The 16309-nt window shown below is 37.0% G+C and overlaps 1 protein-coding gene across 3 annotated transcripts in view; it reads left to right on the top strand.

The window, feature by feature from the left end:
- LOC120523357 (NADP-dependent malic enzyme, mitochondrial-like) overlaps window positions 1–16309 on the top strand; it is a 170572-nt gene that overhangs the window by 119287 nt on the left and 34976 nt on the right. For all 3 annotated transcript variants that reach the window (XM_039744616.1, XM_039744615.1, XM_039744614.1), the window contains exon 8: window positions 7650–7759. In XM_039744616.1, the coding sequence (XP_039600550.1) occupies window positions 7650–7759 (110 nt within the window). The remainder of the gene's footprint in view (window positions 1–7649; window positions 7760–16309) is intronic.

Here is a 16309-nt window from a genome sequence, read left to right as displayed (position 1 = left end):
ATACAGAAGTTTCAAGCTAATATAGTTATACTCACTAATCATGGCACCGGAGAGTCCAATTACACTGATTGTGAGTGTGTACACGAGTGTACCCAGGAATTAGCTCATGCTATGTTTAGGGTTTGTTTAAATTGGAATAACTCAAACAAATAAACAAACAAACAAGAAGGATCAGTAAATGGACAGAAAGTTGTGATTGATATAGTGAGTGAACAATGTGGATAGATTTCCGCTGTCTATAAGCATTCTGTCTGACAAAATTGCTGCTAATTTATTCTTTCTCTCCTTTTTCCATTTTCATATCTTTTAGTTTCTGGCAAGCCTCCTTTTTTAATCTTACACTATTAGAATTATCAGCGGAAAGGATCAGCAGTGCGTCCAGCTTTTGTATTTTAAATTGGCAGTCCTTTACAAGACTTCTCTGCAACTGCACAGAGGGGAGCTGTGATCCAGTATTCACATAGTTGCTTTCTTTCCCTTACTTTGATATAATTATGATTTCTCCCTTGAGGATATTTCTGTTTGTGCAGGGCTAGGATGGGTGGGAACTCTACTTGTGGGCACCCTGGGGCAGTTGTTTTAATGTCCTAATGTAAATTGGTTTTCTGTGGTTTGTTACGTTTGTTAATTATCACTAAAGAAAATTAGGCTTATAGCTCTCTTAGAAGCAAATTAATGTTTAACATTATTCCCATTACCTATGAAGAAATAACCTTCTGTCAAAAAATACTCTTCTCACTATGTACCTCCTTAGCATGTTAGAGGAAATGAAATTTACTACTTTAATGTAAAGAAAACAACACTAATCATTATGATACTGTGCCATTTAGTAATGATATTTTACATTTCAAAGTTTATGCTTTTTTCTTAGTAATTATTAAACAACTAAATTAATTCTCTCCAGGACTTTTGCCTTACATATGCCAACTTAATGGTGTCTTTATTCACGGTAGACTGTTACCAGATAGACACCCCTTCATAATAGTTATCTATTGAAAAATGGATAAAATGACAGCATATACTGAAGAAAGCAGAGTAAGTAGCTTTCTAACAACAACTACTGTATAGGTGAGTAGTGCTAATGTGTAAACTAACAAAGGTACAGGTGTGTCAGTAGTGTTTTATTACTGTTGTTGTTTTTGTTTTTTTGGAGTATTTTTTAGAATAGTGTCCATTTCATTCTGCTGTTCCACTGTACATTATAGATTTTTACATTCATAAAACTTGTAAATATTCAGTTTAATTATGTTATCCGTGAAGCGAACAGTTCAATTTATTGTCATGTAGCAAACATAAATTAGAGCGGAATGACATTTATAAATAAATATATTGTGGAGTGCCAGAGAGCCTCAAACACCAAGCATAAACACACAAGACAGTCCTAGGTTTAAATAAAGGGTGTTTAATACTCAGTACCTCAGTATACACAAGTCGTCTCTCCTTCCTCTTTCCCTCACCCCCACACTGCTCTCCTCCATTCAAGTGTTGCCTTCTTTCCTCCCAGCTCTGACTCGCCTGGACAAGGCAGTGCAGTCCCTTTTATTGAGGACCTGGGAGTACTTATGGTACCAGGGCTGTTGCACGTCAGAAGTTCTTCCAGGTCACATGGAAATCTCACATAAAAGGGGGCACACCTCTCTGCAATGTCCTCTTTTGGCACCCACGGACCCCAGCAGGGCTGTGCTGCCGGACTACAATTTAATAAACAATAAACATCCTCCACAAACAGTCCCGCCTTGGAATGGTGCTACACATATTTCTGGTTGGGACGCCTGTCCATTTATTAGGGGCTTTCTTCCCTGGGTAAGAAGCCATCTTCCCTATTTGTTGGGATGCCCGTCCATCCATTTGGGGAGCTTTTTCCGGATACAACATTGTTCCCTCTTTCGGCCGGGATGCCTTTCTGTTCACTCATGGCTTCCCATCCAGGAAAGGTACCTTCCCAACTCCTTGCCGAGATGATGCCCGTCCATCCCATGTGCCACCTACCATATCAATTTACAATTCACATTTTAATTTTGCCAAAAATCTTTTATTTATCTTATTTCAAGTTAACTACACCGACGTTAGTAAGTGTTTGCTAATAATACAATTCACATATTATATGGAGTATCAGCTGTGGTTTGCAGCAGTATTACTGTGACAGTTACAACATTTTTTTGACTTTAGCAGAGAAAGCACTGAACTGTTTACATGTTATTTTGACAATTTTGCTCTGTCCAGATGCCCATCTGGCTGCCAGCCACAGTTGGTTAAAATGGACAAATAGACAGAGAAGGCTCTGTGATCCCTTTCAGCCCCTGTTTAGAATCCCATCTCCTAGACACTTCAAACTAAAGTGTCTGAATATGCTCTGTCTTAACTGGGGAGTGCTGGTTTTGGCATGTGACAAGGGCAGAATATGTGGGTTGAAAAGTGCGGGAACAGGAAAAACCAGCAGGGTTTGAAAGTAATGGATATAGTCGACAGGATGGTGAGCCACTCTGGTAACCTCTATAGTTAGGAAAAATCTAAAAGAGAACATAATGTAATAGTTAGGTTTTGGGTTTGACATTTTGAACTTTCTTGCTAATCTAAAGCAAATTGTAAACATCAAAGTATTCTGTCAAAGTTACAATGTAAACAACATTGCGCTATGAAAATGAGAGCTCCCAGACCAGTGACTCTTTACATTCAGTGTAATTTCTAAGAGTCCAAAAATATGAAAGGTTATGTGATATTTAGTAAAATGACATAAACACTATAAAACACGTTAACTTTCAGGCCCACTGCATCTTTAGACACTAGGTTGACTTCCTGTGTTTTAACTACCACAAAAGACAACTCCCTTTTCATCTCTCACTCTTTCTGTGTTAAACAGACCTAGTCTGTTCCTCCTACCAGTCCCGTGAGCCTTAACTCCAAACTATTTTCCTGATTCCATACTTATTGTAGCTTTGGCCTTATCTGGATTTGTGGCACTCCTGCATCTCTTCCCAGGGTTTAGATTGCCTGTTTCTGCTATAGGAACACCAGATTAGTGTTGCCAGTGTTGGTCTTCCGTTTCCTTATACCATTAAGTCATACTGAGCCCTGGGGCTGAAAGGTAGACGGTGTGATTCATGTTTGTGCTACCTCAATCCAACGTATTCTTGGCAGCTTAAAGAGGTAATTCATTTCCACTTAAAACTGAACTTTTTGTCAGTAGATTTTAAGCTGTGGAAACTAATGCTGAACTACCAACATTCTAGTATTATCTATCCTGTTATGACAGCAATTAGAACTTATCTCATCCTAGGAATACTTTTAACAGCAAGTCTTTACAGAGATTTTGATTGTGATACATGCTTTCAGTTGCAAAATCTGAGCTGTTTTTGGCTGAAGGCACTTAATTTAAACATATCACCAATGCAACAGTTTAGTGTTTTCCTTTTATTTTATGGCAAAATGAGCTTGGGTACAGTGTATTTGTGATGATACACTGTCTTAATGCAAAAAGTAAAAGATACATAGATAAATGATTCCATTCTGATAGTTAACTGCCTACAATGCTTAGGTAGCTCATCCAGCACATCTGTAAAATGGTTGTCCTTTTTTAGAATGGTTTATAAAATTATTGGTAATTGGTTATTTTAACAGGTTATTTTAACTTGTTTTTTTTAAATATAAATAGCCTTTTAATATTGGCATGGTAGGACTGTTGTACTGGAGGCAGTACTTTTTTCATTCACTTAAAGTTTAAAATAAATACATTAAAAATAAAGATTACTTCAGTGACTTCAACAGTTACATATTGTCTTTATTATCATATGAACGTGGTCCTTCTTGGAACCCCAACCCCACCTATGCATTCCCTACCACTCACAAGCCCTCCTTACTCTTCAGCAGTCCCACAATGCTTCTTATGAAACCACTAGCCAAATTCACAAACATAATTAGAGATCTTTACAAAGCTGCATACTCTCGATGTTTTCATAAAACTTGCAAACAGAATATTATTGCTTTTTTTGTCATTCCCCACTAAAATTGCACCAGAAAGGAGTGTATGGTGACACTATTAAAAGTACAAAAGTTATTCTTTTGCAAATTGACTTTGTAATCAAAAGTAGCATTACTTCTTCAAGCTTACCCCTGTTACTCTTAATGGGATCAATAAACATGAACAAACTGCAAATAAATGGCATTACTTTCTACGGAGTAACAGTTACATGGTTACATGAGTTGCCTTGGCCAGGAATAAAGGGACTATACAGGAATAGTCTATCATTCCAGTGACTGGTCAAGGACTCAGTCAGTGTAGATTTGGGGATATTTGACCATGCAGTCTCAATAAATGTGTGAAATTTTCACACACATCTTATGTGTAGCACCTAGCTGCTGTCTGAAATGTAAGCACATATTTGTAAAAGCAATTCCAGAAAAACTCACATTACATATGAGATGGATTCCATACTCGGGGACCATGTGCTTCCCCCTAGCAGTTGGGCAGCAGATTGCTGGCAGTTGTCCATTGTCTCTGGGACCATGTGCTGCCATTTATCATAGTGGAATTACTGTGGCTTCTTCCCAGCTTGTCATGGGCATGTGCTGTTGCCTTGAGCCAAAACTGCCTGCTGTCTAGCATTGTGGAGGAGGATTACAGGCTCTCCCAGAGCACCATAATGTCTCACTATTAAGGGTGTGTACCATTACTGCCAACTCTGGCAGCCCAATACAGCAGTTTTTAAGTATTCTCTATTAAAGTGCTCCATTTTTCAACTGATGATTCTCAAAGGTCTTATTTAATACACAACCACATGTATATGTGAATCACTCATAGTAATGCAATTTGATTAACAATTAAACCATTTCTCAGCAGGGTTCATAATCACTGACAATAAGAAGTATAAATGCACTGCATTTGCCAAAGATGCACTTCAGCTCTATAAATCTGACTTTAATTATACATCTGGATGTATAAATTCCAGATGTGCAGCAGTTTTCAATAGTTGTAGAAGTCTTCTGGGAGAAACATTCTGTATATCCTTTTAGATGTTATTCAGGCACAGCCTAAACTTACCTTATCTTTTTTGTAAAGAAAAACATAACAAAGCTAGAACAGAAATCATTAACAAATCAAATTCTAACAATACAGTACTGTATACATTTTAAATGTTGTCATGAACTTTAACAAGCATTGAGCTCTTCATCTTGATGTACACATATGATGTGGCTTAGCCACTTTATAACCCTTTTGTTTAAATTACATACATTTTTATGTCCATAAATGTATTGCTTTGGAGTGATGTAAATGATCATGATATGTCCCTTAACTGTTTAAACACAAAGGTTAATAGATCCTTAATAATAGCTATGCTAATACAACATCTCTTGCATTTTAGGCAATACAAAATAATACTACCAATCATACTTTTTATCTACAGTACAAAAGATTGCTTACATAAAATATAAAGAAGCAATGATGAAGTAAATAAAAAAAAACACAACGGCTTATAAATTTTCATGAAATATTTGTTTTTGTTGTGTAATACTCAATGAACTGACAATATAAATATAAATATAATTGTATAGTCAGCCCTCATTTAACATACAGTAGATAATGGCAGAAAAAAATACTGCAGAGTTTCAACCCACTCCTGCCCATATTTCCCTGTAATCATAATTTTTTTCAGATAACTTGGTTAGCGCTCATATCCAAAAAATATACTTGCTGGGTTCATGAGTAATTCCAGTATGGCTCTGAATTGGTCACTTTGGACATGTCAGTGAAAGAACTGTGTGATGAACTAGTGCTGGGTCCAGGGTTGTGTCCAATGCTGCTAAGATAGGATACAGCACCTTATAACTCTTAACTAAATAAGCAGGTTAGGAAGTTAAGGATTGAAGTGTTAGTTGCCACTAATAGGTACTTTGTCTACATAAAAAAACCTTACACAAATGTAGGATCGCTAGACTTCTTTTAGAACTGGAATATGTAATGCATAATGTTGTTGTTTACAGAGGATATTAAAGGCAGGTTTTATTAACAACTTGGAGACCAATAAAGATTATCTATCTATCTATCTATCTATCTATCTATCTATCTATCTATCTATCTATCTATCTATCTATCTATCTATCTATCTATCTATCTATCTATCTATCTATCTATCTATCTATCTATCTATCTATCTATCTATCTATCTATCTATCTATCTATCTATCTATCTATCTATCGATTGTGGTGGATGGCCGGCTTCATATTCCGGCCCTCACCCCCAGGCCGCCAGGAGGAGTTCTCCCGACAGCAGGGACGGGCCCCGAATTCCAGCAGGGCCTCATGGACTATGTAGTTTTTATGCACAGCCCTGTTGGATATCTTGGGGGCCACTGGGAGTCGCTGTCGGGAGGTCCGTGGACTCATATATGCCCTATAACCCGGAAGTGCATCATAATCCTGCGACAGGAAGAAACGACGTGCTTCCGGGGTGAAGATACAGACTATTTACCCTGACCCGGAAGGAATATGGACTTGTGGACTGTTGGGCTGGAACACCTCCGGGTCAGGGAGTATAAAGGACTCTGGGAAAGCTCAGACAGCGAGCTAAGCTGGGAGGAAGGGCAGCTAAGTGTCTGGGAGAGGAGGATTGTTTAATTACTGTATGAATAGTGTAGAGGGGAAGGTGCTCGGTGCACTGTATTATAAGAAAATAAAAGAGTTGTGGACTTTTACTTGGTGTTTGAAGTGGTACCTGAGGGTTCAGCAGGTCGATCAGAACCTCTACTGCGACAATATCTATCTATCTATCTATCTATCTATCTATCTATCTATCTATCTATCTATCTATCTATCTATTAATATATTAATTAATCTGTCTAATCTATCTATCTATCTATTAATCTATTAATTAATCTGTCTATCTTTCCATCTATCCATTAATCTATCAATCGTGGAATATTAACCCAGCACAGACAGGCACAGTGACACAAGTCCAAGCACAGCACACTCTTTAATCTTTTTCTTTTCTTTACAGCATGCAATACACACAATTCTTCCCAATACGGCTTAGTCCCTTCTTCTCTTTTCTTCCTCTTTCTCTATTTCTCACTGTTTCTCTTTCTCTTCTGCCGCCTCCACTCCTCTCCCACAAGCTCTGTCCTTCTCCACCCGACTCAGGTTCCCTGAACGGAGTGAGCCTTTTATACAGTACCAGGAAGCACGCCATGTGCCCTAAGACGATCATCCGGCAGCATTTCCTGGTGTGGCGGAAGTGCTGCATGGGTACCCGGATCCTCTCTTGGCCTTACTTCAGAGTGTGGCAGAAGTGCTGCAGTTCAGTGCTCTGGAACTGATAAGATGCCCCCGTTGAGCTTCCAAGCTCCAAGCCTGTGGCCCTGATGCAATCCAGGGTGTTTGCCCTCTTGTGTCCCAGTGGAGATATTGTTGTGGCAACGTCCTCTCCCCTGTTGCTGGAAGGGCGTCCCAACCGGGCAAGGAGCCGCCTATACACAGTTAACAAATTTTCCAGATTATATGGTAATATAGTGTTGAGTTACAGCCAATAAAATAATTAACATGTACACCAATATGGTTCGTTTGGTACATAAGCAAGTTTTAAATATACATTTATTACTATTGTGGCTATATTTGCTGATCACATTGTCTTCCTATGTCTACATTTTTATTCTAGATATGGAATGAACTGTCTTATCCAGTTTGAAGATTTTGCCAATGCTAATGCCTTCCGTATTCTTAATAAGTACCGCAACAAGTATTGCACCTTCAATGATGATATTCAAGGTAAGTGAAGTTACATACTGCGTTATACTTAAATATATAAATGAATGGTTTCATGATAATATTAATAAAAAGCTCTGGATATTTTAACCAGCTAAAAGAGGAAGATGAATTAGCCATAAATTAATATTAAAGTAAAGAAGAAGGATAGAGGTAAAATTTAAAACAACTGTGGGCTTAAAAATTGAAATAATTTAGGAGGAGAGCAGGAGTTACCTGACATGACTAAAAAAAAGTATTGTTTTTCAATAATTTATGATGTTACTTTTTTCATAGCCTCCTTAGCGTTATGTTTACCTTTGGAAAAAAGAGACAAACAAGTTTAATTTTTTTTCAGCAACAAAAATTGTTATTATGTTTAACAGAAACATTTAAATAACAAAATGTGTCATCTTCTGTAATGATGCAGATTTAGTATACGTACTTCATGTAATATTTTTTTAAACAGTCACTAATGCATATAGGCACTGTTCAAGCAGATGTCAAAAGCTTTTTTGTAATATTTTTTCTGTTGCATGTGTGTGACAGGGTTGAATGTCAATGCCTTATCCACATGATCAACACCTCCCATTGTGTTATTGTAGCCTATCACACTGCAAGGTATTGTGATTTCCACTTTTCCCCTAACACAAACATTGACAGTTACTGCATTATGAATATTGCTTTGGATGCAGACATCTTTCTTGTCTTTCCAGTTGATCGCAAACATTTTGCCTTTTTGCTGCAAAGCTACTGTACAACATAGCTTGACACATTCATGTGACCAGAGTCACCGTGCATATCACAGTGTTTGTTTCATACAATGCTGTTTGCATCAGTTTTCCTTTCAAGTAAAATCTCAGGCAGTTCAGATGGGATATAGAAACTCTCAATTGTTATATAATAAGCAAAAGGTCCACCAGTGACAGCACAAATAATGTAGCAAGCCTTTATTGACTGCACTTGCCATCCTACTAGGTCCATCTACTGTCATAAAGTCATGAGGCCCAGATGTACCCAGAGCTTCTTTCACACAGAATGTAAGAGTTCCATGGTAGCCTTCCCTTGTAACCCATGAGACTGTGTCTGAACTTATGTTAGGACTGGGAACACAGATCTTCTTTGTATTTGTAGTTATTGCCTGATGCACATCCCACAGTTTGCACAGTTTTGGTGCTGGGTGATTGGCTTCATCATAGTCACTATTATTAGTGACATTACAGGTTTTTTATAATGAGTGAAAATGGGTGTCTGCTACTGCAGAAGTTTTTCCATCGTAATGTCATCGACTAATCGTAAATAGTCCAGATAATTATGATCAAAAGGCATCTTTAGACTAGGGTTACCCATGAATGGACAACGAGTAGGTGCTGGATTGTCAGCAGGAGTATGAAGCAAACACCAAACACAAACATCACTGACACTTGGCAGGTCAGAATCTACTGAACAGGTGTCAGTTTTACTGTCCATGTCAACAACTGATAACCAATTTAAATCATTATGACTGTCACTCAGTTTGAAAAATGGCTCAGTTTTAGTTTGTTCCAAAAACTGGCTTGTTTTTGTTTTTGGTTGAAGGTTCCACCCCACTCATGAATAGTGATGAGATACCATCGAGTTACCTTAAAGTTGTGGAACACATATATTCATGATTTTTTGCAGCATGATGTTATTTAATCCATTAGATGGCAACAGAATTCTGTCCCAAGAGTTATTCAGGCTTAACACTGCAAAGTGGATTGTTACAAGTCACCCAAAGTCTGACTCAGGTTTAACTGTATTGATATAGAATTCTGCACCCTAGTCACATTCGGGGTTAATGCCAAAGATGTTAAATCTCTCTACATTTGCTTTTTGCATTCTCTTTGTATTTAGTAAAATGCTCTGTACAGCACATTTTAGCATTACAGTCTCATCTTCTTGTTGAACAATGTACTGAAGTCATACCCTTAAAACATATTGTGAGATATGGTTGTTCGTAAATTTCATGTGTGATTAATTAACCAAGCAGCTTTGATCATTATACTCTTTTTCAGATATTAAATCTCAGTAATCACAGATGAGATGAGCGTTCATAAGTCTTTGTGGAAATAACATTTATTGTAGCTATCTTCTAAAGGAGGGCGATATAATGACAAAATATAATATTGAGTTTATATTTGCTACAGATAAAAACTGCAATATTCAGTTTTAGTTCAATTTACTTTTATGTGGTACACATTTTATTGAAAACACATATTACATTTACAAAATATATTTAACATAAAATAACCTCCAATTAAACACAAAAATATGCAGTCGGTATGCAGGTTTTTTTCTTGACACTCATAATAATTAAAGATCAGCAAAGTAAAAAGTAATTTTCTTTGGTTTTTATTTTGAGTAATTTTGGCCATGAGGGCATGAACAGTTCTATGCTTTCTACTCCTTATTCCAGCTTGAGTTGGTTAGTTTCATCCCAGCTGTGTGTATGACTGGTGAACCGTGACCAGTATTGTGCCGTCATTCTTTAAGCTGTCAAACACTGCTGATGATACTTTGTATCTGTCATTTATACATGGCAAAACACTGTTTTGTCAAGTCAAGTTTTATGTCATTGTGGGCTAAAGCCAAGTTTTTTTTGTTTCAATATCCTGAGGAAATATGAGCGAACAATACCAACTGAACAGAAGTCCCAATTTTGCCAAACAAGACCTCTGGGCCTAGTACCAGGTGATGGAGTTTTAACAAGTTTGGGTCCCAGGTGTAGGCCTGAAACTCCTGTCATCCAGCAATTTATTTCCCTAATTATGCATTACCCCTCAAAGAAATCCTTAGATCGACATCCATCCGGATTATACATTATATAGGCCAAATTAATGTTAAAAAGGTTTTATTTATTTTAACCTATAAAATACAATAAAAGATAGTGGAATTACTATAAAATGCAATAAGCAATATTCCCATATTCTAAAAATATATGTAATAAAGAAAAAGAAAGTATTTACACTCCAGTAGCGTTTTATGGAAGAGCATTTTGGGAAGGAAAATTGGGAAGCATCACATGCCTACTGTGATACTCTGATGTCTCTGTTACTGACAGCCACATTCCTTTCAGTTTCTAAAAGGCAATAAAATGAAGTGAGGAAGGAGTATTTTACTGAAAGATTTTAGCACTGACATAATTTGTGTTGTATTCAGTATTTTCTAAATCTCTTGATATCCACAACTTCACTTTTATTAGTGACTTTGATTTTTTTGACAGCCGTAGTACATTCTAACTTAACTGATTCTTACTTCACAACACATCTTTGACTGCAATTAGTGACTCCTTAGTAATGCAGAGCACATTTGGACAACATCAGCTATAAAGGAATGTAATCCAAGAATTGAGATCTCAACTTGATTTGCTCTGGTTCTTTCTGTAGCCAAAATGTGTAAGCTGAGGTGAGGTTTATGTGGATATACAAGCCATGGAAGGCACATCACCATCCTAGTCAATCTTTCCATTACCCCAGTGAGTGATATACCATAATTTGCCTTCTCACAGCATTGCTAACATCTCGGAATGTTTAATTGAGAATCTCAGGTAATATTTTCAAGCAACAGAAAGCAAATACGTGAATGTTCAATTACATACCATCCATACTGACAGACAACTCAGGTGATGTTGTTCACTCTTGAAATAAGAACATTATATCTCATAGCCTGTAGAATTTATGATTATTGAACTAGTTTTAGTCATTTATTGTATGTGGTTTACTTGTCACTTTTGGCTGAGCTTCACCACTGTAGGATTGGATGAGTACTACTCGAACAGTGGCTGTAAAAAATTCCTACTTCACTGAGCCTGTGTGATTCATGTGTGCACACTTTCATTGGAACGAATTACAATAAAGCCACTAGTAGCCACCTATATAATTTTTATTGATCTCTTTTGAACATATAGTTTGGCAAACACAGAAATTCAGGCATTTCACCTTGAATTTGCCCTGGGGTTTCAGTGGATTCAGGAGATTTCAGATCCCTTAATGTTCTGCACACATTATTGTATTGTAGATTTAATTTTAAATTAATACATTTGCCCATCAATCAACATCAATGTCCCATAATGATAAAGTAAAAATGTTTTCAGAAAGGTTTGCAAATCTCTCTACTATAATAAAAAAATCCTGGGATTAAATGAGACTTTTTAGCCTGGGATGAGACGTGACTTTTTCAGAGAGATACTTTCACATCCTGCGAGATGAGACTTTGTGCCAAGAGATTTAACAACACCCAGGGCCAGAAATAAAAGACAAAGAGTAGATGACAAAGTAGAACATTGTAAAGAATTCAAAAATGTTGACGCAATACACATGCAGAACAGGTTAGAGATAATGAAAGTACTAAAATTTGAAAGTATCAAAAAAATGATAGTAAAGATCGCATTAGTGCAAACAAATGGAAATTATTACTCTGTGAAATAATGGAACAGCGAAAAGAGATTGAATATAATGTTCGGATTTAAACTTTAAGTCAGAGACTTGTAGATTGTCTAATTCATGTTGCCATCAGGGAAAAGTGAAGAAGCGTATCTGTGAGAACTGAAAGATTTGTTGTTTGGTGAAAGTGAAATCCACAAACGCAAGTGGCAATGACGCAAAGTGGCTGGCGCGTAGCGCAGAAGAATTCAGACCCTTTGCTGTGGTATTTCAAATTGTGCGTCCTGTTTACTTTAATTTTCCTTGAGCTGTGTCTAGAACTTGATTGGAGACCACCTGTGGCAAACTGATTTGATTGGGCATTGTTTAGAAAGGCACACACCTGTGTATATAAGGTCCCAACATTCACACTGAAGGTCAGGACAAAAACAATCAAATTGTGGTGGGGCACAGATCAGGGCAAAGGTATACAGTAAAAGTATTTCTACATGAGATGGGAGAAGCTGTCGGGAGAATGACCATCTTAGCTGCTATCCATCAATCAGGTATTTATGGTTGAGTGACTAAACTGAAGTTATTAATGTCAGATGAAATGTAAAGGACTATGACAGCATGAGGAAAAAGATTCTCTGGTCTGATGAAACAAACGTTGATTCCTTTGGGTAGAACTCCAAGCAGGCACTGTTCATCACCTGCCTAATACCAGCATCATGGTGATGGCAGCATCATGCTTCCATGTTGTTTCCCAGCAGCAGGAACAGGGATACCAGTCAGAAATTAGGGAATGATGAATGCAGTAAATTCAGAGAGGTCCTGGAAGAAAACCTGCTCCAGGGTGCATACAACCTCAGACTGGGGTAACAGTTCACCTCTAAGCACAAAAATGACCCGAAGCATACAGTCAAGACAATGCTGGAGTGTCTTCAAGATAAGTTTCTGACTGTTCTTGAGTGGAGAGACCTGCATATTGCAGTTTATAGATCCTTCCCATCTAATCTAACTGAGCTTCAGAGGATCTGCCAGCAAGAATAGGATAAACTGCCCAAATCTAGTTTTGCAAAAGGTTTGAAGAAATTGCTGCCAAAGGGACTTCTACACTGCACTCCATAGTTTTTGGGACAAAGACCTTTTTCCAATTTGCTTCACAGTTTAAAATTAAACATCTAACAATTTATATATGATTAAAGCGCACATTGCACACTTGAATTTAAAGATATTTGCATAAATTATGGTCATGCCATGTAGAAATAACAATATTTTTCCTACACTATTCTTACACTTTTCACAGAAACAAGCAGGAAGCTTAGCAGAGCATCACCAGGGAAGATACTCAGCACCTGGTGATGTTTATGAATCTCAGACTTCAAACAGTCATTGCATGCAAGGGATATGCAACAAAGTACTAAAATATGACTGCTTTAATATCCCTGCTATTGCTGTTTCCCAAATATTATGGTGCCCTGAAATTGGGTGGGCCATGTATAAAAAGTGTTGTAATTTCTACATGGTATGACCAAAATGTAAGAAAATACCCTTAAATGGAAGTCTGAAATGTGTACTTTAATCACATCTGATTTTTTTGATTTGCAATTTGAAACAGTGGAGCAGATTTGTAAAACTTCCTGAAAACAGGTTTTCATTTTTTCATTATGGGTTATCAATTGTAGATTGATGGGCAAAAATGGCAAATTCATCCATTTAAAAATTAAACCTACAACAGAATAAAATGTACAGAAAGTGTAGGGGTCTGAAGACTTTCTGAATCCACTGTAAATATCACTTTCCATTTTCTTACCAAAACAGATTCACCTCCTCTTCTGACAAATCTTACTCCCTGTTAATCCATCCATCCATTTTCCAACCTGCTGAATCCAAACACAGGGTCACGGGGGTCTGCTGGAGCCAATCCCAGCCAACACAGGGCACAAGGCAGGAACCAATCCTGGGCAGGGTGCCAACCCACCACAGGACACACAAACACACCCACACACCAAGCACACACTAGGGCCAATTTGGAATCTCCAGTCTATCTAACCTGCATGTCTTTGGACTGTGGGAGGAAACCCACGCAGACACAGGGAGAACATGCAAACTCCACACGGGGATGACCTGGGAAGCGAACCTGGGTCTCCTAACTGCGAGGCAGCAGCGCTACCACTGCGCCACCGTGCCGCCCGTGTTATTTTCCAAAAATGTTAATTATTTTTAAAATGTATTGAATACAATGATACATGTACTGTGGCTTTTGCAATGTATTCTTTCTCTTTGTGTCAGTAGTCGTGTTCTGGTGTCAAATCAAAACAACTATTTTTTTGCAATCATTTTCTTTATCCACAGAGAGAAAGCATCTACAGTTGCTATGAAAAACATTGTTGAGTTTGAAGTCAGTCTGACATCTTTTATTATTGTTATGAATTTTACCTTTGGCAGTATCTAATGGTCTAATGTAGGTTTGTATTTGAATTCAATCTGCAGTACGTAACTTTGCTACTATTCTGGCCTCTGATCCGTGGAATCTTCAACATTCCCACAAGCATACAGAACTGAAGTTTTGTTCTAAGAGAGTTAGAATTTGATGAGGCACTAGTGTAAAAATAGTGTGTTTACTTGTAGGGCGTGGCTATCACTTGATCATCAATAAAAATGAGTGACACCTGTTGTAAAATACAAATACAGTATTTATAATTTGCAAAATTGATTTATACTGTATTGTAATAATTATATATTGTTCTTTTTCACCCCTTTTAGAAAAGTAGATATACGTTTAGGTATATAATTAGGTTTGATAATTATCATCTGAAGTATTGCTAATTTACATTCATTTTGCATAAATCATTTTGGACTGCCATGTAAACAATTCACTTAGCTGGCTAGTGTGCAAAATACAATATATAGTGTAGGTTCTAATATCTATATAAAGACAGTCAAATTAAAACAAGAAAATATAAACATCGCAAAAATAATGTAGTTTACATTTCTTGCATAGCTACATACACTTTACAAAGTAATTCCTAAACTGGTTACAGTGCATACATCCTTCATGATTTTTTGTGTATTGCATTCTTTGGAGCTGAGCATGACAGAAAGAGACAAACTTTATGTACTTGTCAGTTACTTCCAAGAACCGTGAATCAGGTCTGTTGCACATACCTACATGTGTATTATTGGTTTCCAAGTTAGGTCAGATTCCACAAGTATTAGGTGCAAGCATATTTAATGGGTACTATGTGCCTGTCCCAAGTTATATTTTATTTGATCTTAAATCCATCAAGATCAGCTTTTTCTTTTATGGCCCAAGATTAAGCAGTCAAGTATTTCTTCAATGTCAGGTCACTGTCATAAATTTGTCTGTACTTCTTCTTCACAATATATATTATAGTGCACAATGACACTTTTTTGTGTTGTAATGGAGGAACCTCAGAATTCGCCAGTTTTCCAGACTGTATGTGTGCACCTAGTGCTGCCAAGATAGCATCCAGCAGATTATGAACACATATGCTCAGAAGATTGCTGTGCAATGTTTTATTATGTCTTAATTAGTTTAAATGTGTATATGTAGAAAAGAAAGTGTCAAATTCTCAGTTATTTGTAAGAATATTTTTCAAATATCTTTTGCCCGGCATGAAATTTCAGTTCTAGCTCAAGAAAGGAAAACACAAATTGTGTAATGGCCAGAGGATTCATTACATTCTTCTAAGATGTTTCTGACAGTTTGTTTGTTTGCCTTTCTGTTTTGCCAGAAGCAGATTGTAATTATATGTAAACATTCTCAGAGGTACTTAATCCATTCAGGGTCTCTAAAGTTTAAAAATCAGAAACAAAAGATCCTGCATTAGTTCCCAAATAAAGAACAAAGATTATCAAAATGTTTTCCACTCCTCTATGGGCGCAACAAAGAAACGTGGATGTCGAGATTAAATATTTTTAATTCATGAAAAAATGCAGATTAATTATTTTTATGTCACATTAAACACCCACTGTACAATCTGTAGTGCCTTCTTGCATTATGGGTTAATGTTCTATGCTGTAGCAAAAAAGTTTGTTAATTTTAAGTCTACAAACATAAAACATAAACAAAATTTTAGATTTTTTGTTGAGACTGTTAGTAGCTTAAATTGTGCAGTCACGTGTTGGGTGGATTTCATTACAAGAGGCCATTACTGAGCTTCAC

The sequence above is a fragment of the Polypterus senegalus genome, chromosome 2, assembly GCF_016835505.1.
Source record: "Polypterus senegalus isolate Bchr_013 chromosome 2, ASM1683550v1, whole genome shotgun sequence".
Taxonomy (NCBI): Eukaryota; Metazoa; Chordata; class Cladistia; order Polypteriformes; family Polypteridae; genus Polypterus; species Polypterus senegalus.
This window is presented reverse-complemented; position numbering and strand designations above follow the sequence as displayed.